The sequence below is a fragment of the Panthera uncia genome, chromosome A2 (genome assembly GCF_023721935.1).
Source record: "Panthera uncia isolate 11264 chromosome A2, Puncia_PCG_1.0, whole genome shotgun sequence".
Lineage (NCBI taxonomy): Eukaryota > Metazoa > Chordata > Mammalia > Carnivora > Felidae > Panthera > Panthera uncia.
Window position 1 is genome coordinate 56827688 of NC_064816.1, and position 27786 is coordinate 56855473.

The window sequence follows — 27786 nt, forward strand, 5'->3', positions numbered from 1 at the left end:
CAGGATGTGGTGTGGGACACGGTTGTGTGTATAGCATACGGGGGAGCATGTGGGCAACAGGGGCCAGGAACAAGGACACAGGGCCTCCGGGCATGTCACAGGCCCGGCCCCTCCCCCTGGTAACGGTTCAGGATCCTGGGCTTTCCACAGCCCTCCAGTGAGTGGGGTGAGACTTCATAGGGAGCCCAGAGGCGGCCCCTCCCCAAGTTCACAGGGCTGGCTGCCACTGAGCCCCACTGGCAGGGCCCAGGACACAGTGGCCGTGAAGGCCTCAGCAGGCTCCTGAGAAGAGGGAACCCTAGGACTGGCCTGGAGGGAAGAGCATCCACTGCAGACACAGGGAACAACATCAACAAAACCCGAGGCATGAGTGTGACTGAGTTGCCGGTCCCGGCCAGCCTGGCCCTGTGACCAGGCTCACTGGCCCTCACTGCAGGGTGTGGGGGCACCACCAGAGAAGTTTGGCCTCATCCCTGCCAAGCTGTCCTACCTCAGCTGTGTTCTGATGTCTGTTTCTCAAACCTCAAGCGTACCCTGCCCTGTTCTTCCCAAAGTACTGGCATTTTACTTTATCATCCAAGGAAACTGAAAGAGGATACCATATATTCAACCAGTCACTAAGGGGACTTTCAGTCCTTCCTAAGGGAGCACTCCCACAGCTGGCTGTCTTCCCAAAGCCAGAAGGGTGGATACTCATTGCCAAGTGGCCTGACACACACTACAAATACACACACACACACACACACACACACACACACACTGAGCTGGTTTCAGCTTTGATCTTCAGCCTAAGCAGATCGAAAGGTTAGACTTCCCCCCAAGTTCTCCCAGTTGCCCCTCCAGGCAGAATTTAGCACGCCCCGTCCACAGTGCACAGACTCCTTACCCCGCTGCGCATATAGCCCTTCACACCGGTGCACTGCTGTGAAGGTAACCCAGGCTCTCCGTCTCTCTCTCGCCTGATCTTCCTGACCACCTGGCATTTTTGTGCCATTTAGCAGCAGAGGAAAACTGAGGCTCAGAGGTTTGTTGAGATCCCCGAGATCCGACAGCCCCACACAGCGGAACAAATGGCAAAGTGAAGCAGAGAAACTCCAAACGTCAGAAAATAACAAAACGTTTATTTCAAAAACATGAGCTCCCCAACTCACCAAGGTCCTATAAAACTGGGCACCATTCTGAGCTCTGTGAGCACACACGGAAGACTTGGGATCTGGCCAGACTGAGGTCAAAGGTGGGGCCAGACACAGTGCTGCTCTGTGACAGGCAGAGTGGAAGGCAACTCAGGATGGGCTCCAGAGCCATGCCCGCTGGCACAGATGACTCTAGCCTGAGCCCATCGAGGGACAGGGATGTGACCACCAAAGCAGGTGAGGTGAAGAGGTCACACTGAACCATCATTTCTGCTCTGTTGCACCACAGACAGGTTTGGGGGCAAAGCCGACCCCCAAAATGGCCTCAAACGAAAACAGACTAGTTATTCAATGCTCTCCCATCCAGGGGTCTGGAGAAAGGCCGTCCAGCTGGAGCAGTCAGAGGAAGCAAGCGTCAAGTGACAGGCAGTCACACAAGGTGGACTGCACCTAAACCTGGCCAGGCGTGCTGGCCAATCAGGGAATCGCGGGGGCAGTGGTACTTAGAGTGGAGTCCCGGGCGGGTGGCACCAGCATGGAGGTGCAGGGGACGGTGGGGGTGGGGACCACCAGAAATGCACACTCTCCGGTCCACCCGAGACCCCGGGGCATCCACATGCCAGGCTCCGCCGGGACTCCGCGGCCTAGTGCAGCCGCAGGTAGGAGGGAGCAGAGTAGTTGAAGAGCAGAAAATCCATCCTGTAGAGGTCGTAGAGACGCCGCTGGTAGAAGGGGCTGATGTCCCGGAAGAGGCGCTCGGCGAGGTCGCGCGCGGCGGCCGCCTTGGCCCGGGGCGGCGGCGCGGGGAAGCGCAGGCCCGGCGCGCCCACCAGGTCGAGCACGAAGGCCGCGTCCTCCGCCAGCGTCTCGAACTTGCCCACCACGTCGTAGCGCAGGCGGCACGGGTGGCAGAGCGCGTGCGCGCGCTCCCAGTGCTCGTTGAAGGGCTCCTCGCGGCGCGTGCGCGGGTCCAGCAGGTAGGCCAGGAACTCGGCGAAGCGCACGTCGTGGCCGCGGGCCAGCGCGTCCGGGTGCGCGCGCGGCCGCAGGCGCCGCACGATGCGCGTGCCGTAGCGCCGCTGGAAGGCGGCGCTGTAGGGCCGCGCCAGCTTGTTGCGGTAGGCCGACGCCAGGCGCTCGAAGGGCTCGCGCACGAAGAGGAAGGCCAGGTAGGCGCGCAGGCGCCGGTTGATCTCGGCCGGGCTGAAGTCGGCCAGCGAGGGCAGGCGGCCCGGCGCGTGCGCCTCGTGCGCGGGGATGGCGCGCGGGTCGCCGCGGGCGCGGCCGCTCAGCGCCAGCAGCACGCGCTTCCAGTTGGTGCAGGCCACCTTGGGCACGTAGCAGTAGAGCAGGCCGTGCGCGTCGTCCACCAGCACGTGCCGCAGGTCCTCGGGCCCCAGCAGGCGCTGCCGCCGTGTGTGGCGGCTGCAGGCGCGCCGCAGCAGGTCGCGCCGCTGCCGGTGCACCTCGGCCATGGCCGAGCGCGGGCCCTGCGGGCGACAGGTCGGGGGACGGACGGGTCAGCGCTGCGGGCCCTTCGCCCACCCGGCCGCGGCGAAGGAATGGGGGACTGAAACCCCAGCAACTGCCACTGATCGTTCTGTGATTTGGGACCCAGGGATCTGTCCTGGACCTGAACTTGGGGAGAAATGGCTCTGACCTCGCTGAGGCACGTGGAAGGATGTGACAAACAAGTGTTGGGTGCTCAGGACCGAGGAAGGCCTCAGAATGAATATGACCACATCAGAGTAAGCCTGATAAAGAAGTTATATCATCAGAGTGGTAAGGGTGGGCGCAGATTGAATATCCGCTCCCTTTTTACTGAAAGCATAGTGTATACGAACGGTATACTTTAAACCCATATAGAGTTGAAAAATGCAGCCACTTGCAGGCTACCGAGATATTTTTTGTTCAATGATAAAATTAGCTACTTCTGTATGTTCCTGCGGGTCTTGATTTCTTTTTATTACCGCCAACCATCTCTAATCTCAGTGCCTGGGCAGGAAGCTTGCCCTCTCTGAAGCCTGTCTCTCTTCTGTGAGATATTAACATCGAGCATTTATCTAGCACCCACTGTGTGCCAGAAAGTCTTCTGTGCACTTTACGACTCTATTAATTAGGTAGTATTAGGACACTCAGGCCAGCCCCTCCTAGCCTGCCTCGGCCATGCTAAGACCCAAGCCACCACCTCCCACCCATCCCTCCTCCTTTCCTCAAGTCCCTTCTGCACTAAACAGGTTCTCTACTTCCAAGACTAACCCTCCAACCCCCCTCCCACCCCTCCTCTTCCTGGTTCAGGAGTTTCTAGGAGAGTGTTTTTAATTCCTCAGAATTGCTTTAAAAACCTTCAAGACATAATAAAAAAAAAGACAACAACAAACATTGTTGATGATGTGGGAAAATGGAACCTTCATTCATTGCTGTTGAGGGTGTAAAATGATATAGCTGTTGTGGAAAGCTTGGCAGCTTCTCAAAAAATAATAAATAAACATATGATCCAACCCTCCACATCTAGGTATATACCAAGATAACTAGAAACATATGTCACACCAAAACTTGTAAATGATGTTGACAGCAACGTTATTCATAATAGCCAAAAGGTTTGGAAACAACCCAAATGTCCATCAACAAAGAACTGGATAAATAGTATGTAGCATATCCATACAATAGAATATTATTCAGCCAATAAAAGAAAGCAAATTCTTTTTTTCAGTGTTTATTTTGAGAGAGAGAGACAGAGCGAGCATGGGGGAGAGGTAGAGAGAGAGGGAGAGAGAGAATCCCAAGCAGTCTCCATGCTGACAGTACATGGGGCTCAAACTCACAAACCATGAGATCACGACCTGAGCCAAAATGAAGAGTCGGGTGCTCAACAGACTGAGCCACCCAGGCGCCCCCAAAGGAAATTCTGATACACCCTAAAACATGGATGAAACTTGAAAAGATTGCCCATGTTAAGTGAAGGAAGCCAGGCACAAAAGGCCATATGTTGTCGGATAGATTCCATTTATAAGAAATGTCCAGAATAGATCCACAGAGACAGAAAGCATATTGCTAGTTGTCAAGGGCGGGTGGGAGGGGACAAGGGGGAGTGACTGCTAACTGGTGCTGGGTTTCTTTTCTGGAGTCACGAAAGCGTTCTGCAATTAGAGTGGCAACAGCTATGCAGCCTTGTAAATACACTAAAACCCGTTGAATTGTACACTTTAAAAGTGAGTTTTATGGTATTTGAGTTATACTCAGTTAAGAAAAAAGCCTTCTGAGTGCTTCCATTGCAAGGGGACAAAGCAGCCTCTGAAATGGGGGCACACTGTACCCCGTGCCTTCATGAGAGTATCTGACGCTGTGGGGAGGGGGCAGGGATGTGTGTGTGTGTGTGTGTGTGTGTGTGTGTGTGTGTGTGCGTGCGCGCACACATGCGTGTATGCTCAGTTGTGCTTCTGGTGCCTTTAAAAGCATCCTGCAGAAATCCAAGATACTGGGGCACCTGGGTGGCTCAGTCGGTTGAGTGTCCGACTTCAGCTCAGGTCATGATCTCATGGTCCATGAGTTCAAGCCCTACATCGGGCTCTGTGCCAACAGCTCAGAGCCTGGAGCCGGGTTCGGATTCTGTGTCTCCCTCTCTCTGCACCTCCCCCGCTTGCACTTTGTCTCTGTCTGTCTCTCAAAAATAAACATTAAAAAAATAATAAATCCACGATACTTTCAGTGAAAAAGCTGAAATACAGAACAAGAGTCAACACCCCACACTTTGGGCTTAAAAAGGGTTGGGGAAGGAAATAAATGTTTCAGAAAAGGATAGGTTGTGGGGAGCCTCTCTTTTAGATATATATTGACATTGTCACAGAATAAACAAGGATGTGATTTGCTTCCAGATAATCCCAGGTAGGAATGGAGGGGAGAAGGGTCTGGATGAAATAGGACTGGATGAGAGTTGATGACTGTTCAAACTGGGTGATGGGAACATGGGGGTTTAATGTACTTTGTACTTCTGTATATGTTTGAATTTTTCACAATTAAAACATAAAGCAGAGAGAAAGGACATATATGCCCTGTAGGTGTGATTTTGGCAAAGTGACCTGAGCACATGACTGAGCACTGGACACTACACACATACCCAGAACGTGCCTGGGAGGACACACAGGAGACTAACTGGTCACCTCCAGGGGTCAGCAGGAACAGGGTGGGAAGGAGAGGTACTCTTCACTGTATGTACTTTTGGGGAGGTTGAATGCCCTATCGTGCTTATGTTACCTTTTCAAAATCGCACTGAAAGGTGGCTGCGAAGTTCAGCCACGGCTGTGGGGGGCCTGGGAGGATCCCCTACTCTCTAAGGCAGACTCACAGGGTTGCCCTCAGAAGCCTGGCTGCACACGAGTGCCAGGAGAGGCTGCATCCAGGTGCCCCACAGCCCAGGTCTGCTTTCAGCTTCCAGACAACCCAACATATTTCCTATGGCACGGAATACTGGCCATCCCCCCACCTGTTGGGCCACCTTTCCTGACAGCAGACCTCAATTGTGGTAGGTCGTGTGCCTAGCCTTGGGGAAGAACCAGTCACAGCAACCTCACACAACTTCACGAAAGCTCTGGGGCCAGTGGTGCACACGTAGCTTGGCTTTGACCAAAGAGATTACAGGAAAGTCTGCTAGATGAGTCCCAGGAAAGACTTCAGCACAAAAAGAGAGGGCCCTTGAAGAAAAAAACCTTTGCCTGCCCCCCTCCCTTTCTGCTCGGGGCTACTCTCCTAGGAGTAGAGGTCCGGAGCCCTGGCAGTCAGATTGCAGTCAGGAGACAACAAGACATGAAACAGATATCAACATCCAGACGATGACGATGCCAACATGATGCTGTTCCAGAGGGCTGGCTGGTCTCTGAGCATCTTGGGAAGTAAACACCGACTGTCCTAATGGCTTAAAGTCAGCTTTTCTGTCGCTTGGAGCTCCGTAAATACCAAGACAGGCAATGTTATCTCCATACAAGTGAGAAAACTGAGGCTCAGAAGAAATGAGTTGCCTACAGCTCTCGAGTACGGAAGCTGGAACTCTCAACTCAAGCCACTTAGGACTCAGAAGCTGCCACTACGCCTGCTGGTCCAGGACCGAGTCCTGCAGCTACAACTCTCCTCTCTCCTGGCCTGATTGGACTCAGCTGCCTGCATCCTTAGCGTGGCTCTAGTCCTTATGAGCTCTGTCACCTTCTCTGTGTCCTTGGCCTCCCTTTGCCTCAGTTTCCTCATCTTTAAACAGGGAAAACAACAGCCCTACAGCCCTACCTTGTAGGGTTGCCGTGAGGACTAAATACGTTCACAGAACTGAAGTGTCTGGTACACAGTTAGCACTCACTGGCCGGATTATTTTTATTACTTTTATTTCTCAGCTGCAAGGTGCTAAGCTCCCAGGGCCTTAACACCCAACAGTCAGTGCGACCTCAGGCCATTAGGGGGCTGAGCCAACTCCATCTGACCCTCAGGGGCCTGTGGAACTAGCGGGGCCCAGGATCCTACAGAGAGCTTGGCCTGCCCTCAGCTTGCTGTGTGGTCCAGAGCAAGCCAGTCACCCTCTCTGAACCAAGGCCTTTACACCTGCAACCCAAGGTCAGATAAGCTCCACAGGCCCCTTTGGCTCAGCACTTAGGGATTCAGTGAACAGCTACCTACCCAACCTGTCTGATCATTCTCCCCAGCTTAAAACCCTCTGTGGCTCCCTCTTACCCTTTCCCCACCTGCCAGGCACCACCAAGCTGTTGCCTACTCTTGGCTCACCTCACACCCCCTCTTCCGTTGCCCCCTCACCTCCAGGCACTCAGCCCCCTACTGTTTGTTTCTCAACATTTTTTCAGCAGTTCTCAGCTCCGATGTTCTTTTCTCAGAGAGGCTCCCCTCCCCCCCACAGCCCCCGATCTAAACGAGAACCCTCCTGGTCCATCTCTTATTGCACCTAGGGCTGCCCTGATGCAAACGAGTCACAGGTTAATGCAGGTGGCAATGGGATGATGTCTTCCCCCCGCCCCATGGGAATGTCAGCTGCACCAGGTCAGGGACCCAGCTGACCTGCTGGCCGCTGGATCAGCAGCATCCCGAGCACAGACTGCACACAGTAGGTGGTCCACACATGCTGTCTGAATGGGTGCCTCTCCTTGTACGTGCTGGGGTGTGTGTGAGCCAGGGGCCTGTGGCTCTCAGTGGGGTATAACCATGGCGGGGAGGGGGGCTGGGATTTGTGGGTGCTCCCGGCAGGCCCAGAGCAGAAGTGGAGTGCACGGGCCAGCAAGCCTCCCGGTCCGTGTGCCTGAGAACACTGCGAGGGCAGGTAGGCTACCCCCTACCACAGCGGGTACTAAAATCTGGGGGTTCACTTAATTACCGTCTCCCCACTAGACCTCCTAAGGGTCTGCTTCAGTCTTTTATACCCACAATGCACAAAAGAGTGTCTGGCACAGTGTGGCCTCAGTCTGTTGTTGGGTCAATGGTGGAGGGTGGGTGGGCGGATCTCCCAGCTTGCCCCAAGATTTGCCCTTGTCACAGGCATTCTCCTCTCTGCACAGAGCCTTGACTACCGAGGAAGCTTCGTCATGCCCTCCTGCGGGCTCCAGTCCCATGACAGCGGGTCTACACGTGGGCTTTCAGGTTCCCGGGGCTGGAGGTAGAGGGAGGCATCACTGGGTGGGTGTCTGTCCACCTACCTGGTCCACATCATATAGTATCTGCAGGGGACTCCTCCTCTTCCCACTGAGCCAGCCAGAGCCCAGGCTGTTTTCAAATGCTGTGGGGCACAAGGAAAGAGGCATCAAATGGACTGGTTGTGGCTCTCAGGGGGCTTGGACACATCTGATCTACCTCTGGGAATCAGTTTCCCTGTTGTGTCTCACCTGCCTCCAGGGGGCTTGGTGGAGTGTGCGGCACTGATAGGTCCCCTGACCCACCAGGGCAGAGTACTTGGTATCACTCCTGCCCCATGTCCTGCCCTTCAGAGTTGGAGGATGCCAGGCAGGCAGGGATGAGAGGAAAGGTGTTATCCAGCCCTCTGGTGAAGGCCTGACCACCCACTGTCTCCATCTGCCTTCATCTCATGCCCCACCCCCGCCAGCCCCATGACCACGGAGCCCTAAGGGAATCACCAAGCTAGCTGCTGTCCAGGCAGCCAGTAAGGGCTGGGTAGCAGGAGAGGTGGCACAGCCAAACTCAGCTTCTCCAATGACAGCCCGCCAGGTCACATGACTGCCGTGGGCTCCTACAGGAGCCTGAACTTCCCTGGCCAGTGTGTATGCCACTTCCTGGTAAATGCAGGTTTCACGGTCTCCCAGACTGAAAGACAGTGGGCAGGGATACTGTCTATCTGTCTCAGTACTGCACTCTTCAATCTTAAAACTACCACAAACTCTGCTTACTAAATTTATTCTTTTACTTTAAATGTGTCTTAAGGAATATCTTCCTACATGTTCAATTAATATGAATATATTCTTAGTATATAGTTGACATAGGTAAGCATAGGTTTATGATCTTATGCTTCTTGATCATATTTTTCTTAAATATGATTAAATATGATTATACTTGTTAATAAATGAATAAAGTATATGCAGTCTTCAAAAACGATCACCAAAATCGGCAAAACTTTAGCTAGACTGACCAAGAAGAAAAGAATGACGTCTCTGGTGCAGCCACTCTGGAAAACAGTATGGAGGTTCCTCAAAAAATTAATAAACTACCCCACAACCCAGCAATTGCACGACTAGGTATTTATCCAAGGGATACAGGTGTGCTGTTTCAAAGGGGCACATGCACCCCAATGTCTATAGCAGCACTATCGACAATAGCCAAAGTATGTCCATCGACAGATGAATGAATAAAGAAGATACACACACACACACACACACACACACACACACACACACAATGGAGTATTACTCGGCAATCAAAAAGAGTGAAATCTTGCCATTTGCAACTACGTGGATGAAACTAGAGGGTATTATGCTAAGTGAAACTAGCCAGTCAGAGAAAGACAAATATCATAGGACTTCACTCATACGAGGACCTTAAGATACAAAACAGATGAACATAAGGGAAGGGAAACAAAAATGATATAAAAGTAGGGAGGGGGACATAACATAAGAGACTCTTAATTACAGAGAACAAACTGAGGGTTGCTGGAGGGAGGATGGGCTAAATGGGTAAGGGGCATTAAGGAAGACACTTGTTGAGATGAGCACTGGGTGTTATACATAGGGGATGAATCAGTGGAATCTACTCCTGAAATCATTGTTGCACTATAGGCTAACTAACTTCGATATAGATTAAAAAATGAGCACTGATGGGGCGCCTGGGTGGCTCAGTCGGTTAAGCGTCTGACTTCAGCTCAGGTCACGATCTCGCGGTCCGTGAGTTCGAGCCCCGCGTCGGGCTCTGGGCTGATGGCTCAGAGCCTGGAGCCTGCTTCCGATTCTGTGTCTCCCTCTCTCTCTGCCCCTCCCCCGTTCATGCTCTGTCTCTCTCTGTCTCAAAAATAAATAAAACGTTAAAAAAAAAATTTAAAAAAAAAATGAGCACTGGGTGGGTCAGTCAGTTAAGCGTCTGATTTCGGCTCAGGTCATGATCTCACGGTCTGTGGATTCGAGCCTCAAGTTGGGCTCTGTGCTGACAGCTCAGAGCCTGGAGCCTGCTTCCGATTCTACATCTCCTTTGCTCTCTGCCCCTCCCCCACTCACACTCTGTCTCTCTTTCTCTCTCAAAAGTAAAATAAACATTAAAAAAATTAAAAATAAATTTTAAAAGTAAATACATATAATAAAAATAAAAATAAATAAAAATGAAAGGCTGGTACCATCACAGTGACCCTAGCACATGTGCACATGGTTAAATGCTGTTTTTTGTTTTCTTTTTTTTAAATAAAGGCATCTCTGGGAGTGGGGGAAAGAATGAAGTCTCAAATTAGTAAAAACAGGAATGAAAGAAAAGCTATTAGTACTGAATCTTACAGAAATGAGAAAGGTATGAACGATTATATAAAAGCAAATTAGATAACCTACATGAAATGGAAAGAGTCCTAAAAAGATGCAAATTCCTCACTCAAAAGAGACAGAAAATCTCAATGACATATAATAATACATTGAAATAGTAATGGAAAGAAATTCCCACAAAGAGAAGCCCAGAATCAGATAACTCACTCCTGAATCTTATCAAATATTTAAAGAAGAATTAACACCAGTATCTTCTAAACTATTTATGCCCCTCAAAAAAAACTCCCAAAAAACAAAACAGAATGGGGGAGGGAAAATACCTCCCAACTCATATATGAGCCCAGTATTACCCCGATACCAAAACCAGACAGAGACATCACAAGAAAGCTACAGAGCAATATCTCTTATGAACATAGATGCAAAATCCTCACAAACAAAACAAAACAAAACAACACATCAAACTGAATCCATAAACATATAAAAAGGTTTATATATGACCAAGTAAGGCTTATCCCAGGAGTGCAAAGGTGGTACAACATAAAAAAAAATCAATCACGGTAATACACCATATTAATAGAATAAAGAAAAAAACCCCACACAATCATCATCAGTACAAGCAGAAAAAGTGTTGCACAATATCCAATACCCTTTCCTAATAAAAACACTAAATGAACCAGAAATTGAAGGGAACTTCTTCAAGCGGATAAAAGCCATCTAGAAGCCATAGCTAACATATTTAATAGTGAAAATTGGATGCTTTACCTCTAAGATCAGGAACAAAACAAAGGATGCCCACCTTCACTATTTCTATTCAACAATGTACTAGAAGTTCTAGCCAGGGTATTGGGCAAGAAAAAGAAAGAAACAAGGCATCCAGATTGGACAGGAAAAAGTAAAATTATGTGTATTCATAGATAACACGAATATATAGAGAATGTGTATGTATGTATTTGTGTAATCCACAAACGATTAGAGCTAATAAATTAGTTCAGCAAGATTGTAGAATAAAAGACCAATATACAATAGTAAATTGTATTTCTAAATACTAGCAATGAATAACCCAAAATTGAAATTACAAAAACATCTCCATTTACAATAGCATAAAAAGAAAAACATTAAGGATTAAATTTAACAAAATAAGTGCAGAACTCATCGCTGGAAACTAAGACATCACTGGAAGAAATTGAAGACCTGAACGAATGGAAAAATATCCCATGTTTGTGGATTGGGAGATTTAATGTCATTAAGGTGGCAGTATTCCCCGATTACAGCTCTTAGCACATGGCAGACAGCCACATGGCAGACAGCTGTGCATGTGTTCCTGGAGTAGCTTACATACAGCATGCAGGAAGCGGGGTGGGCAAAAAGGATGCCATTCTCCAAATATCAGAGATCCACGCTTTGATCAGGTGTGCTTCCCCACATTGTTGCAAGTCCCTCTCCCTCCACATAAAGTGACTTCCGAAGGACTTAAAAGGCTGGTTCCCTTTTCTCCACCTTCCATTTTTCTCTTTTCCCCTTTTTGGGGAGCCAGGTATTAAACACTAAAACATTCAAAGCAACGGCAAAAATGGGGAAAATTAGAAACTGACTGTGAATGCCCAGGGAGAGGCTCAGAAAAAGACCTAAGAAGACCTTAAATTTATAACGTGGGCTGAACCTCAGCACAGACAGCCTACAACAATCAGAAAAACAAAAACAAGCTAAAAATAGCAATCACCGAGTAAGAGAATCTGATTTCCACAGTTACTACATTATTAGATTCAAATGTCCAGTGTTCAACAACAACAGAAAAATTAGAAGTCATACAAAGAAAGAGGAAAGTATGGTCCATTCAGATAAAGAAAATAAATCAAATTTTTTTCACCCTGAAAAAAATCTGATGGCAGATATATGAGACAAAGACTGTAAGACAACTGTCTTGAAGATGCTTAAAGAACTAAAGGAAGATGTGCAGAAAATCAAGAAAATGATCGATGAAAAAAATGGAATATCAGTAAAGATGTTAAAAGAAACTAAGAAGAAATTCTAGAGCTAAAATGTACAATAACTGAAATGAAAAATTCACTGGCGGTATTAAAAGACAGATTTTAAGTAGGCAGAAAAAAGAATCAGTGAACTTGAAGACAGGACAATGGAAATTACTGAGTATAAGGAACAGAAAGAAAAAAGATTCAAGAAGAATAAACAGAACCTAAGGGACCTGTGGGACAACATCAAAATCAACATACTCCTGTGGGAGTCCCAGGAGGCGAAGAGAAAGACAGTGACGGAAAGAATATCTGAAGACATAATGGCTGAAAACTTCTCAAATTTCATGAAAGACAGGAATATAAACATCCAAGAATCATAATGAACTCCAAGTAAGATGAATTCAAAGAGACTTGCAAATCAAACTTTCAAAAGACAGAGAATCTTGAAAGCAGCAAATAGAGACAACTCATCACTCATACAAGGGAGCCTCAATAAGATTATGAGTAGATTTCTCATCAGAAAGTTTGGAGGCCAGAAGACAATGAGATGATATATTCAAAGTGCTCAAAGGAAAAAAAAAAAGCACTGTCAATCAACAAACCTATATCTGGAAAAACTCTCCTTCAAAAGTGAGGGAGAGCTTAATATCTGTATATTCACAGATATACAAAAGCTGAGGGAGTTCGTGATCTGTCCTGCCAGAAATGCTCAGGGGAGTCCTGCAAGATGAAATGAAAGGAAACTAGACAGTAACTCGAAGTTGTATGGAGAAGTAAATATCAATAATGGTAGATACACAGGCAATTATAAAAGATAATATTATTGTAACAATAGTTTGTAACTGTACTTTTTGTTTTCTATATGATTTAAAAGAGACTATATCTAAAGCAAAAAAAAAAAAGAAAAACAATTATCAGTCTAAAAGCCAGTATTATTAACTCCAAATTTTTGTTTTCTATGTAATTTAAGAGAATAATGCATTTATTTATTTATTTATTTTTAACGTTTATTTATTTTTGAGACAGAGAGACAGAGCATGAACAGGGGAGGGGCAGAGAGAGGGAGACACAGAAGAGGGAGGGAAGCAGGCTCCAGGCTCTGAGCCATCAGCCCAGAGCCTGACGTGGGGCTCGAACTCACGGACCATAAGATCATGACCTGAGCTGAAGTTGGACGCTTAACCGACTGAGCCACCCAGGCGCCCCGAGAATAATGCATTTAAAAGAATTACTAGTTTATGTGTGTGGGCATATAGTGTATAAAGATGTAATTATATAATAGCAACTGAAAGGGATGGGGACAGAGCTGTAAAAGCAAAATTCTGTACTTAGCAAGGTTAAAGTTGTATAAATCCAAAATACAACATATAATTTTAGGATTAAATGTGATCCCCATGGTAGCCACAAAGGAAGTGAGAAAGGAATTTACAAAAAGATAAACTGACTAAACACAAAAGGAGACAGTAATACAGGAAATGAGGGATAAAAAAAAAAAACTATAAGGCATAGAGAGGACAAATAGCAAAATGACAGATGTTCCTCCTTATCAGTAATTACTTTAAATGTCAATGGATTAAACTCACCAAAATACAGACATGGGCAGAATGGATAAAAATACCTGACCCAACTCAATCTGTGTTCTACAAGAGACTCATTTGAGATCCAGTGATACAAACTGGATGGAAAAAAACTCCAAGCAAATAGTAACCAAAATAGAGCAAAGGTGGCTATATTAATATCAGACAAAATAGACTCTGAATCAAAGAAATAAGAGACAAGTACTTTATATATGAATAAAAGTTTTAATACAGCAAGAAGCTAGAGCAATTATAAACATTTACTTACCTAATGGCAGGCTATCAGAGTAAATGAAACAAGAATTGGCAGAATAGGAAGGAGAAATAGACAGCTCTACAATAATAGTTGGAGATTTCAGTATACCACTCAGTAATGAATTAAGCAATGAGATAGAAGATGAGGAGGGAAACAAAGGACTTACACATCACAATAAGCCAATTAGATCTAATAGACACATACAAAACACTCTATCCAACAACAATAGCACACACATTCTTCTCTAACACATGTGGAATGTTTTCCAGGATAGTCTATATGTTGGGCCACAAAATAAGTCAGGATAGATCTTAAAAGGGGCGCCTGGGTGGCTCAGCCAGTTGGGTGTCCAACTTCAGCTCAGGTCATGATCTCACGGTCCGTGAGTTTGAGCCCCGCATCGGGCTCTGTGCTGACAGCTCAGAGCCTGGAGCCTGCTTCGGGTTCTGTGTCTCCCTTTCTCTCTGCCCCTCCCCCACTCATGCTCTATCTTTCCATCTCTCAAAAATGAATAGATGTTTAAAAAAAAGTTAAAATAAAAGACATTATATCATACAGAGTATATTCTCTGACCACAGCAGGATGAAGTCAGAAATCAATAACAGAAGGAAAACTGGAAAATTCACAAATCTGTAGTAATCAAAGAACACACTTCTAAACAACCAGTGGATCAAAGAAGAAATCACAAGGGAAATTAGAAAATACTTGGGAGTCAAGGGCACCTGGGTGGCTCAGTCAGTTGAGCGTCCGACTTTGGCTCAGGTCATGATCTTACAGTTCATGGGTTCGAGCCCCACAGTGGGCTCTGTGCTGACAGCTCAGAGCCTGGAGCCTGCTTCAGATTCTGTATCTCCCTCTCTCTCTGCCCCTCCCCCGCTCGTGTTCTGTCTCTCTCTGTTTCTCAACAATGAATAAACTTAAAAAAAAAAAAAGAAAATACTTGGAAACAAAAATGAAAACAACATAAACTTATGGGATGCAGTGAAAGTGCTTAGGGGAAATTTAGAGCTATAAATTCTTACATCAAAAAAAAAAAAAAGAGGGGTGCCTGGGTGGCTCAGTCATTTGAGGGTCCAATTCTTGATTTCAGCTCAGGTCATGATGCCAGGGTTGTGGGACCAAGCCCCACTTTAGGCTCACACTGAGCATGAAGCCTGCTTAAAATCCTCTCTCACCCTCTGCCCTTCCTCTCTCTCTAAAATAAATTAAAAATAAATTAACAAATGAATGAATGAATGAATGAACAAGCAAACAAACAAGAAATATCTCAAATCAGCAACCTAAGTTCGTAACTTAAGGAACTATAAAAAGAAGAAAAAATAAACCCAAAGCTGGCAGAAAGAAGGAAATAATAAAGATTAGAGCAGAGACAAATGAAATAGAGACTAGAAAAATAGAGAAAGTCAATAAAACCAAAATTTGGGTCTTTGGAAAGATCCACAAATTGACTACCCTTTAGCTAGATGGACCAAGAAAAACAAGATTCAGCTTACTAAAATCATAAATGAAAGTGGGACATTACTACTGACCCTACAGAAGTAAAAAGAACTATAAGAAACTACTATGAACAATTGTATGCCAAAACAATTGGATAACCTAGATGAAATAGACAAATTTCTAAAATGTACTAAGTACAAAATGTACTAAGATGAATTCATGAAGTAGTAGAAAATCTGAATACATCTATAACTAGTAAGGAGACTGAATCAGTAATAAAAATTTTCCTGACAAATAAAAGCCATGGACCTGATGGCTTCACTGGTGAAGTTTATCAAACATTTATAGAAGAACTAATGCAAATCCTTCTCAAACTTTTGCAAAAATTATAGAGGAGGGAACACTTCCTAATTCAGTTTGTATGGCCACTAATAACTCTGGGCGGGGGCGGGGGGGGGGGGGGGGGGAAGGGAGCCAGACAAAGGCGCTACAAGAAATGAAAACAGTATCTCTTATTAACATTGATGCAAAAATCCTCCACAAAATACTAGAAATACAAGTTAAACAGCATATTAAAAGATTATATATCATCACCAAGTGAGCTTTAGTCCCAGAATGCAAGGATAGTTCAACATATAAACATCAATCTCTGTACTACACCATATTAAGAGAATGAAGGAGGGGAAAAAAAAACCACACAATCATCTCAATTGATGCAGAAAAACCATTTGACACAATTCAGCATACTTTCATGATAAAAAAGAAAACACTCAAAACAAACAAACAAACAAAGAACAGAAGGAAAGTACCACAGCACAATATAAACCATATATGAAAAACCCATGGCAAACATCAGACTCAATAGTGAAAGACTAAAAGCTTTTCCTCTAATCAGGAACAAAACAAGGATGCCCATTTTTGACACTTCCATTCAACACAATATTGGAAGTTCTAGTCAGAGCAATTAGACAAGAAAAAGAAATAAAAGACATCCAAACTGGAAGGAAGTAATAAAATTGTTTCTGTTTGCAGATGATATGATCTTATATGCAGAAAACCCTAAAGATTCCACACACAAAAACTGCTAGAACTGATAAATGAGTTCACCAAAGTAGCATGATACAAAGTCAACACACAAAAATCATTGCATTTCTATACACAATAAAAAATATGAAAAGGAAAGTACAAAAAAAATTCCATGTGTAATAGTCTAAAAAAGAAGAAAATACTTAGGAATTAACTTAGCCAAGGAGGTAAAAGTCTTGTACAATGAAAATTACATAACACTGCTGAAATAAATTAAAGAAGACACAAAGAAATGGAAACACATCCCACGTTCATGGATTGGAAAACTTAGTATTGTTAAAATGTCAATACTGCCCCAAATGATCTGTAGATTCAATGCAGTCCCTGTCAAAATTCCAATGACGTTTTTTGCACAAATAGAAAAACCCATCCCAAAATTCAATAGGACCCCAAATATCAAAAAAATATCTTGAAAAAGACCAAAACTGGAAGATTCACACTTCCTCATTTCAAAACTAACTACAAAGCTATAGTAACAAAACAGTGGGTGCTGGTGGAAGGACAGACATATAAAGAAGAGAAGAGAAGAGAAGAGAAGAGAAGAGAAGAGAAGAGAAGAGAAGAGAAGAGGAGAAGAGATGTGTCCAGAAATAAACTCTTACATATATGGTCAAATGCTTTTTGATAAGGGTGCCAAGACCATTCAATGGGGGAAAGGACACTCCTTTCAACAAATGGCATTGGGAAAACTGGATGTTCACATGAAAAAGAATGAAGCTGGACCCTTACCTCACATCATATAGAAAATTTAACTCAAAATAGATTAAAGGCCTAAATGTAAAACCTAAACAATAATACTCTTAGAAGAAAACATAAGACAAAAGCTTCATGACTTTGGATTTGGCAGTGGTTTCTTGGATATAACCAAAGGCACAGGTAACAAAAGAAAAAATAGATAAATTGGACTTGAAAAATTTTAAATTCTGTGCATTATGGGAGATAACACAGAATGGGAGAAAACTTTTGTAAATTATGTATCTGATAGGGGATATATAGAGAACTCCTAAAATTGAACAACAAAAAATTCAACTCAATAATGGGCAAAGGACTTGAATAGACATTTCTCCAAAGAAGATGTACAAGTCACCAATGAGCACATGAACAGATGCTCAACATCACTCATCATTAGGGAAATGCAAATCAAAACAATAATGATATACCACCTCACACCCATTATTATGGCTACTATCAAAGAGAGAGAGAGAGAGAGAAAAAAAAAAAAAACAAGTGTTGTCAATGTGGAGAAATTAGAACCCTGTGCACTGTTGGTGGGGATGTAACATGGGGCAGCTGCTATGAAAACAGCATGGAGGCTCCACAAAAAATCAAAAATGGAATTAACAGAACACAGCAATTCCACTTCTGTGTACATACTCAAAAGAGTTGAAAAAGCAGGGTGTTTAAGAGGTATTTGCACACCCATGTTTTTAGCAGCATTATTCACAAAAGCTAAAACATGGAAGCAACCTAAGTGTCCATCAAGAGATGAACGGATAATCAAAATGGGGTCTATTCACACAACGAATATTATTCAGCCTTGAAAAGAAAGGAAACTCTGACACAGGCTACAACTTGGATGAGCCCTGGGGAGATTATGCTGAGTGAAAGAAGCCAGTCACAAAAGGACAAATCATGAAGGATTCCACGTATACCTAGAGTAGTAAAAACCATCGAGCAAAAAGCAGATGACGGTTGCCGGGGTGGCGGAGGGGAGAATGTGGAGTATTTAATAGGTGCAGACTTCCAGTGTTACAAGATGAAAAGAGGTCTGGAATGATGGTCACACGACACTATGAATGCATTGATATCACTGAACGGTACACCTACAAACTATTAAGACAGTAAAATTTATGTGATGTGTATTTTACCACAATAACAAAAGGTGAGCGAAAGCAAGTTAAGTGTTAAGCATTGAATTACCCTATGACCTAGCAATTCCATTCCTAGGTACATGCCCAGGAGAACTGAAAACAACGTTCACATAAAAACTTACGCACAAATGTTCCCATGGCATTATTTTTAATAACCAAAACCTCAGGTTCCATTAACTGATGAATGGATGAACACTGTGGTCCATCCATACAAAAGAATATTATTCATTCATACAAAGGAAAGAGTACTGACGCTGGCTTCAACTTGGCACATAGATGAGTGGGTGCTAGGGGTTGGGGTGCTGGGGGAAATCACTGGGAAAGACGGGAGTCACTGCTACTGCTAATACTCTGGAATTATAGAATGGACATACCACACAACTGTTAAATACGCTAAGAAACCACTGAACTGTGTCCTTTGAAAAAGTGATTTTATGGAGTGAGAATTAAAGCTCAATGAAAATAAAATTACTGATCACCAAAAAGGATATATGCAAGACCATTTTATGCAAATCTAGCTTACAAATGTAAATATATTGGATGGCTATCATAAGATATTCTTGAACTCACAAGAACATTGCATGTTCATAACAAGAATACCTTCAAGAATTCAGGGTCATAAGAGAAAAGAATATATCCATAAGAAGAACGGACGTTTCCATGACCCTTGGCTTTCAATAAAATGAAGAATCTAAAAACTGCTGCCAAGAGGAACACATTCACCGAAAAGATTTAAGACATGTTTTTGACGAACAAATAAACTTGGAAAATTTGATTAACTGAAAATTTGATTATCTGTTGGCAAACTGACCATGAGTAGTGGTTGTCAAACTTTAGCATGCGTGGGGGCCAACGAAAACACAGAAAACACTTGTTCTAGTCCGGGCGGTCTGGAGGGGGACCCAGGAATCCACATGTGTAACAGCCCCCCAGGTCATGCTGATGCTGCTGGCCCAGGAGCACACCTGGAGAACCCCTGTACTACAGCAAAGCCTGGTGGAGGCTGGCTGAAGGAATGCATAAATGACAGATTGACCTTGCCTTGGCCTCCAGAACCTTCTGTGTGCACCGGAAGCCCACTGTCCAGGGCCTCTGGCAGCCTCAGGCTCCTTCCCCACTCCAGTGTCCTTGGAACAAGGTCTGGGCTCTTCTGTAGCCAGGGTGAGGGGAGGGCCTAATTGTGTCCTGTGATTCACCAATGGCCCTAGGACTGGAACTTCTGTCTCCCGGCAGCTGGACGTGTCCCAGGAACACCACTGTCATCAGAAAATGAGCTGACCGGGGGGCAGCCATGTTGGCTGCGCAGGGAGGCCCCAGGCTTGGGGCTGGCAGGTTGGCCAAAGTATAGCAGCAACCACCAGGAGATGCTACGTCACATTAGCACAGCACCACTCACAACCCAGGGAGGCAGGGGACCCTTCTCACCATTCTGCAGATGTGTTACCTGTAGCCCGAGGTCACCCAGTGATGAGCTCCTCTGAGGGCCACAGCTGGGTTTGAGGAAGGGCTGGTACCCATGGCGGGGGGGGGGGGGGGTAGGAGGTGCCCCCAGGGACTGTGAAGCAAACCTAGGTCCATTTCTACCCCAAGGCCCCACAACTTGGAGGCACCCAGCCTTCAGAAACACCAACCCTTGCATGGGGCCTCTCATTTCCTGCTCAGGCCACAGCCTGCAGGAAAGTGCGTCCTATACCAGACCTCAGGGGCCAGTGGGTGGAGGGTCACAGGGAGCAGGCACCAGAGTGAGGTCCTATTTATAGAGTAGCTGTGGCCAGTGATTACAGGGCTGGGCCACCTCCACCCAGCCCCACCTCTTCCCACCACACAGATCAGAAGAACTTATAGTCCAGTGGGATGGGCAGGCTGGCCAGGGAGGAGGACGGATAGGACTAGGAGGGCCAGAAGGGGATTGCCTTGAAGATCCCTCGATCCGGCCCCCAACTCTGGAAAGCTGGGGGCTTGGCTCTGAGGGCAGGGTGGCCCAAACAGGGCCACAGTGAGGCATCCCCCAACCTCCACTCTGGTTTCCCCAAACCTCTCTTGGCCTGTGTCCTCCAATGTGCAGCCCCTCCACTAGGCTTCAGGTCCCAGGCTCCCTGCCAAGGGCACCACGGAACAGACAAGCCAGGGAGAGCCAGGCGGCAGGCCCAGTCTCACAGCCAGGGAGGGGCCTGGGCCAGCCCAGGGCAGTCACAGGCAAAACCACCATGGGGTTCTGCTTTGAAAAAGGAGACAAAAATAGCAGAAGATTGTATGGGGAGGTGGGGGAGGGTGGTGGAAGGGAGGTGGGAGGGACGAGGGGGTGCCAAAGACACAGAGAAAGAGACAGAGCTACACACAATGACAGGGACAGAGGCTGGGAGAAGGAGAAACAGATCACAGCAGTAAAACAGCTGGAGTTTTGAAATTGCTCAAAGCAAACCAGCTGGGGTTGAAAGGGAGGAAGCGATGCGGTGTGAGCTGACCACAGTCTGGGAGAGCCCAGCACCCATGCCCAAAGGGATCCTGGCCCTGAAAACCATGCAGCCCTGGCCTCAAGAGCAGACCACAGTCCTGATCCAGTAGGTCGGTGCAAAGACAGCCCAACACCCTGCAGTGCCCGCTGCATGAAGGCAGGAAGCCCCCAGGAGGGCATGGCAGTCAGCAAAGGAGGCAGGGTTGGGGCAGGGTCACGGGAACCAGGAAGAAGCACCTGGGGCACAGCCCTAGGGTCGGCCAGCGCCTGGCACTGAGCTCGGCACACATTGACACTGGTATCAGGTAGAAACCATTCTTATCTGCATTTGACAGATGGGGAAACTGAGGCTCAGAGAGGGAAAGAAACAGGCCTGAGGCCTCACAGCAAGCAAAGGCCAGAAAAAGGATTTGACCCTGGGCCATAGTGCACGTATGCCTCTGAGGGCACATCTCTTGGGCACCCATCCTGCCCAGCACACAGCCCCGCCCAAGCTCACCAGAACTGCAGGCAGGTGGGTGAACTGCCACACAGGGAAACTGAAGGCAGAAACCGGTGAGATGGTCCCTGGCACACCCACCCCTAAGGAAAGGCTTTGGCTGCCCCTTGCAGCTGGGCAGGGTGCAGGGGCGGGGGGCACAAGGCATTCTGTGGGCCATTTGAAACTTCACCATTTGGGAGAGAAACACTGTTTGGTGATTCCCAGTCCAGTTAGTGAAGATTACGACACATGGTTTCTGGTTAATAAGTTCTAGCTGGGCACAGTGTTGCAAGATCAGACAGGCAGGGGCAGCCAGGCCCAAACAGCACTAACAGGCCCCCAGGGACCTTGCTGGGGGAGGGTGGAGGGCAGGTTACCCCAGCCCATTTGGTCCCCCAGGTGACCTGGGACTTCCAGGGTGACCTGCATGCCCCAGGGTCAGGGACATTCCCTCTGGCAATCAGGCTCAGGGAGGAACACGTTGACAAGCCCTTCACAAATAAAAAACAATCCCACTTTTTTTTTTTCCCTGAAGAGAACTAGAGATCTCTCCACTTGTACTTAAAACTCAAACTCTATTTGCTGAACTCCACCTGGAATGGAACCCCTCATCTGGCCAGCTCATTCTTGGGTATATTCTCATCACCTCTGCCTCCAGGATGGTTAAGAACTGCCCCTATCCCACCCCCCTGCCCCCTTGCCTCCTCCGTCCAGGACAGTCACAGAAATCTCCTCACTCAGGAGACTCAGAAATAGGAGGCTATTTCTCTTCCCTCCATCTTGGTGATCTTAAAACCTTCATGGCTTCCCACTGGCTAACAACAAATTCCTGCTTCTTCCCAGAACCCTCCTGGTCCACCTCTCTCCTCCCCCCCCCCCCCCCCCAGCTCCAGCCACACTGGTCCTTCTGCCAATCAGTGAACACATCATTAGGGGCGTTCCCACCTCAGAGCCTTTGCACTAACTGTTCTTTCTGGCTGGGATGCTCCTCCAGGAACCCCTATTCTTTAGAGTAACCCTTCTTGTTCAGATTTCAACTCGGATGTCCCCTCTAGAAAGAGGGTCTCTCCAAAGAGCAGCACTCCACGTCAGGACCTTTCCCAGGTCTCTCCTTCTAATTTATGCGTGGCATTTATGACCGCTGAAACAATGGGGTTTGTGTATGGGTTGATGTCTGGCTGCCTTTCCAGGAAGTTGACTCTGTAAAAAGGGACTGTCTTGTTTTCTTGTTACCCCTGTAACTCACCTAGTGCCAGTGAATAATTTATTTAAAGACTGATAGCCCCTCATGGCCATAAGGAGAGGGCCCCAACTCTTAGCCTGCCACTCAAGGCCGCCCATGACCGGGCCCCAACTTAGAGTATACTTCTGGCTTCCACCCTACCACCTCATCTCATGAACCCTGAGCTCTGCCCACAGCACATCCCTTAGCACACCAGGCCTTTTCACTCCTCCATTCTTTTGTCTGTGCCATTCCCTCTGCCCCAAATTCCCTTTCCTCATTTTCCCACCTGGTGAAGTCCTATGCAGCCTGCAAAGCCCAACCCAAATACCCCAGCCTATAGAGTAGAAAGCATAAGGGTTAGGGCTTTAGACTAGGATTAAATCCTGGCCCTCACACTTCCTAGTTGGGTGAGCAAGTCACTTTCCTTCTCCTGATCTTAGTCTCCTTCTCTGCAAAATGCAATTACCAATCCGTACTCTAGTGAGCCGTCCACCTTGCCAGTTAACCTTTTCTCATGGTACTTTCTGGAGGCCCGGATGGTGCCTCTGAGCCCTGGGAACACTGACAGTACCTGAGAATGGACAGCAGTGTGGGAGCATCTATCTATTTGGCTGCCAGCAGCCACTCCCACTCCTTTTGCTAGCCTGCTGGGCGTCCCTCCGGAAGCAAACCTGCTTACACTCCGTCCATGTGGTTCTGATGGGCTCCCTCTTCCCGTAGCTGCTGGGATAGGCAGGTGACCAGGCCTAGCCAATTGGAGCATTCCATCCCTTTCTGCCACAGCAACTGTCCCTCAGAGGTGGACACCACGGGATCCAATTCAGGCCAATGAGACACATCCTTGGGACTCTGCCTAGAAATCAGTCAAGAGCCCTTCTTTTGGACTGAGGCAGCTAAAAGTGAAGCCATTGCAGAGAAAAGCCAAACCTAGAGCTGGAGACAAGGGTTCCACCCCTGGATCCACCCATGCCTGAAGGCAGCCTCATCTGGCTTAAGTGGGCCTGAGTTGAGATGTCCTCACTGAGACACTGTGACCTGTGAGGGCCCAGGGCCAGGACTGGGGAAGGAGTCAGAGCATGCAGAGTTGGGCACTGGGACCCCACTGTGCAAGGACAATGAGGGAGAGCCTATGGGACGGGGTCCTGCGGGGGGCTCAGTGGGAGGCAGTGGACACAGGGCATCCAGGGGGCAAGCTGTCTGCTCCTGGCTCTAGCTGCCCCTGCGAAGGTCCCTGGCTTCTGCGCTGAGAGGCCCTGTTCAGATCCAAGGCCAGGCCCATGTCATAGACCCACCTCAACCCTGGCACCCTGGCTCCCCAGGAGTCATCGGGCATTTCTGCATTTATTCTGCATAGGACCAAAATCCTGGTTTTTCATTAAAAGCAATGGCTGCCTCCAGGGCCACTACGCTGCCTGAGAGGTGCCCCGACCATCATAGACCCCTGCGCTCTGTCTGAACAGTTGTCTCTGTGGCCTGAGTCCCCAGGTGCTGTGGTGCCAGAAAAGGAAGGGGACAGAGAGGGAAAGGGAGAGAAGCCCTGGGCCCTTCCCCACCTGGAAACCCTCCAAGAAGGACAGTGGAGGAGAAGATCTCTGTTAGCACACATCATCCCAGATCTCAGACAGGAAGCATTGGACCCCAGGAGAAGGGAGGTGGTCTGGAAGAAAGGAAGACAGCAATCCAGCCTGGAAGGGACAGGTGGCCTCCCCTGGGAATAATCCCCTCTCCATCCAACCTTCTTCCACACTCTCCCTTCCCTGCCTCCAACCCTAGGTCCCCTGAAAGTGGACAGAGACTTCCAACTCCGGGAAAGATGCTCAACCCTGCAAACCTAGGAAAGGATTGAGGAGGGAGGGAGGTGAGGGTGGAATCCGGCACTGCCCAATGAGGCCCCTGTGAAGCAGCAGGTGGGGGATTTAAATTGAGACTCTCCCTCAGTGTGTCTCTGGGGGCAGAAGATGCAGACCAGCAATTTGGATGTTTAAAATTTTTTTTAATGTTTTATGTATTTTTGAGAAAGAGTGTGAGTGGGGGAGGCACAGAGAGAGAGGGAGACACAGAACGTGAAGCAGGCTCCAGGCTCCGAGCTATCAGCACAGAGCCTGACACAGGGCTTGAACCCACAAACGTGAGATCGTGACCTGAGCTGAAGTCAGATGGTTAACCGACTGAGCCACCCAGGCGCCCCTGGATTTTTAATATTAAAAACGTAAGGTCTGCAAGGGCAGGTATATTAGTAAGTTTTGTTCCCAGCCCTAGAAAGGTACCTCGCGTGAGCACGTGCCCAGCAAATCCATGGTCAACAGGGATGCACAAAAGAACAGTCTTCAAGCCCAGGTTTGGACACAGAGGAAGCAAAAGGCAGAAGGGGACGAGGGGTGACAGTGGAAGTGCCACTGGGACCCTGGGGTGAGGCTGGGGTGTCGAGGGCAGCAGTATCCTGGGCAACTGTCCCACCTTGCCCCAGCATCTTCCTCGTCCCCAGGACCTTGAGCACTAGGTCAGCACTGATGGGGTCCTGGGGGCTCAGGGATGCCATGGTGGGCTACTCCAGACTTCCCCACTAGTAAATGCACATTAGGGGCCCCAGGCCTCTAGTGGCAGTCCTTTAGGTGTCCCCTGCCCAACTGCTCTGGAGAAGGAGGGGACAGTGCCAGACCTGTGTGCCTGGAGTAAGATGCTAAAGTTCCTCCTGTGCTCTGGAGCCGTCTTCTTAGCCCAGAGGCCCACCACACCCTTCACCCCCTTCCAACTCAGAGCACAGCTTTGGGAACAGCCTTAGCGCTGCTGGAGGCCCTATGAGGCCACTTTCAGAGTCCCCAGACAGCAGGATCTGCCTCTAGCTGGACGGTTGGCAGGAGAAGGCCTTTCCACCCAGCTGTCTCCTCTCTGGCTCTGCCAGGTGCCTGCAGATCCAACATTAGCACACCCTCCTCACTGGCTTCTGAGGTCAGGGGCTTTAGCTCATGGCTCAGGAGGAAAAAGAGCCAGCAGAGTATGTTGGGTAGGTTGGTCTGATTAACCCTTTTTTGTCCAGGGTCACCCTCAAAGCTATGATGAGTGAAGACAGACTATGGGGAAAGGTCTGAGCACCTAGCAGGAGCAAGAGGGCCTCTGGGAGGCAGGCGGGCCTGCACTATGGGAGCCCGGAGAAGAGGCCCATCCCAGTCTAGGGGCAGTGGAAGCAGAGGTCAAGTAGGGTCTGTCAGACTGGGTAGGGTGAGGCCAGCTTGGTGGGTGAGAAGGTCATGGCCAAGGGTATTCACGCAGCAGAGAATCTCAGGCAGGGACACAGCATGGGCAAAAACTAGGAGAGGGACCACGCGTCACCCTCTCTAGCTCCTGCTCTCCCGGATTTTGCAGAAGAGAGTCAAAAGGAAGAAAACGCAGAAGGTAACCAGTACCTGGGCTCATTTCTTCTCTCTCAAACCTGGGTAGAGGAGGCGGCAGGAGAGAAGTGTCCAGGCAGGGGAGACACAGAGACATAAATATGCCTACCCCAACGTGCCTACTCCTCTATAGATACCCCCCAGACACACACCCCACACACCGGGGCCCAAATGCTCTAGCCTTCTGTCTCTCTCACACCCCACACCAGTGGCTGAGCCCTGGGAGTCCAGGTCCTGAGTAAACACTTGTCTATGAATGAGTGGGTAGACAAAGACTGTCATGGCCACAGACCCTAGGACCACAGCCCACACTGCTAGGGGACACTCTGCTCTGCTAAGACACAGGAGTAGGAGCACCTGCCATGAATCAGGAGCACTCTGAACCAGGAGCACCACTCCCAGATAGCCCACCTGCTCATGGAACGGGGTGGTGATGGAAAGACTGACAAGACTGACCACGGCTCCCTCCCGTGAGCTTGGAGAGGTGTCCAGGTCTGGGAGGCTGGGTCCAGGCATGCAGAGAACAGTGTGATCGGCAGGGTGACTAGGTAGAACTCTGGTGAACACACTAGGGAGTCCTCCCCAAGCCCTGCTCACCTGGACCCCAGCCAAACCCTGGCCTCCAGCCCAGAGGCAGTCATGGAGGTTGGAGGGAAAGCAGGAGAAGGAAGCCCCGCCCCCCAAGATGAAGGGAGCACAGTGCCACCCCTAAATCATGACAGCCGGCATGATGAAGAGACTCAGGACTGAGTTTCTTCCACTATCTCATTTAATTTCACTTCCCCGAAAGACCCATAAGGAAGAACCTGAGCACTCCATTTGAAAGATGGGAGTACTGAGGACCTGGGAGGGGGGGGAATAGGTCATCCAGCAGGTAAGGCTGTGGAATGACCCTTATCCACTAACCTAGACCCAGCCAGGTGGGTGAGTGCCCCCCAAAACACAGACTCCTCAGCTCGATCTCTTGGGCCACCCTCACTGCCCACAGTCCCTGTCCACCCTGGGGCGTGGTCACTTACTCCCTGAGACCCTGTCCATGAGGCTCCAAAGGTGACACTCCGAGGATTCTCACAGAGCCCAGTGGAGACCTACCCCCTGAGTCCCCAAAGCCCCCCAACACACTCACACCAGGGAAAGGCAAACAGAGCCCGAGGTGGGAACAGGCTGCTGACTGGGCATCTCAAGCCCCAGGCAGGCAGCTAGCCAGCAGGCAAGTCACCCACACCTGCCCCTCAATCTCTCTGCCTTAGTTTCCCCCTTTGTGAAATGGGGAGGAGATGAAGTGAGTTAAGACTACGCACAAGCCTGGCCCAGGGCAGCTACCACGAGCTGCAGGGTCCTGACTGGCTGCCTCAGTTTCCCCAACCAGACCGTGCAGTGCGTGCAAAGGAGCCCCAGGTCCTCCTGGGTGTGAACCTCGGGGCGGAGCGGGGCGCTCCAGGCAGCAGCGCCTGCGGCTGAGGGGGACCACCTGAAGGACCTGGCAGCGTCAGGCTTCCCCAACCCACGCTGCACCGCTTCGGTCAAGGGCCCTCCGGGCGCCAAGGGGTGCCGGCGACGTAAACGAGGCTGCCTTCCTGGGTGGGCCCGATGCCCTCTGCCACCCACAACGGACCCGGGGCCCCGGGCTGCGAGCCCCGAACGATCACCCCTCGCGGGCGTTGGGAGACCAACTCCCAAGGGCGGCAAGACCCTTTCAGGGAGCCGGGGCTTGGACGGGGACGCCTAGAGCCTCCCTGGGCCCACCCACCCCTACCCCCTAGCGCGGGAGGGGACAGCAGGTGCCCCCCGTGGAGGGGCCCAGTGGGCACTCACCCGGGCGCAGGGCGCGGGGCGCGGCGCCCAGAAGTAAGAGCGCGGCACCCAGACACGCGGCCGCCAGAGCGCGCCGCCGCCAGCAGCGCCTCCCCATGCTGTGCGGGGCGCGCGAGGCTGCGGGGCGCGCGGGG

General features: G+C 48.7%; 1 protein-coding gene across 1 annotated transcript; it reads right to left on the bottom strand.

Annotated features, from left to right (window-relative positions):
* Positions 1–1097: 1097 nt before the first annotated feature.
* On the bottom strand, positions 1098–27786 carry CHST13 (carbohydrate sulfotransferase 13). Its single transcript, XM_049641134.1, has 3 exons — positions 27653–27786; positions 7817–7896; positions 1098–2623 (listed from the first exon to the last, which is right to left on the bottom strand). The coding sequence occupies exons 1-3, from the start codon at positions 27747–27749 to the stop codon at positions 1778–1780; spliced, it is 1023 nt and encodes a 340-aa protein (XP_049497091.1). The 5' UTR covers positions 27750–27786; the 3' UTR covers positions 1098–1777.

What these genes read in the sequence shown, in the direction of transcription:
- CHST13 (XM_049641134.1), bottom strand. Translation starts at nt 27,749, where the DNA reads ATGGGGAGGCGCTGCTGGCGGCGGCGCGCTCTGGCGGCCGCGTGTCTG. An exon ending in GCCCCGCGCCCTGCGCCCGG is followed by an intron (nt 7,897 to 27,652) that starts GTGAGTGCCCAC and finishes TGTGCCCCACAG; the next exon opens with CATTTGAAAACAGCCTGGGC. An exon ending in TACTATATGATGTGGACCAG is followed by an intron (nt 2,624 to 7,816) that starts GTAGGTGGACAG and finishes TGTCGCCCGCAG; the next exon opens with GGCCCGCGCTCGGCCATGGC.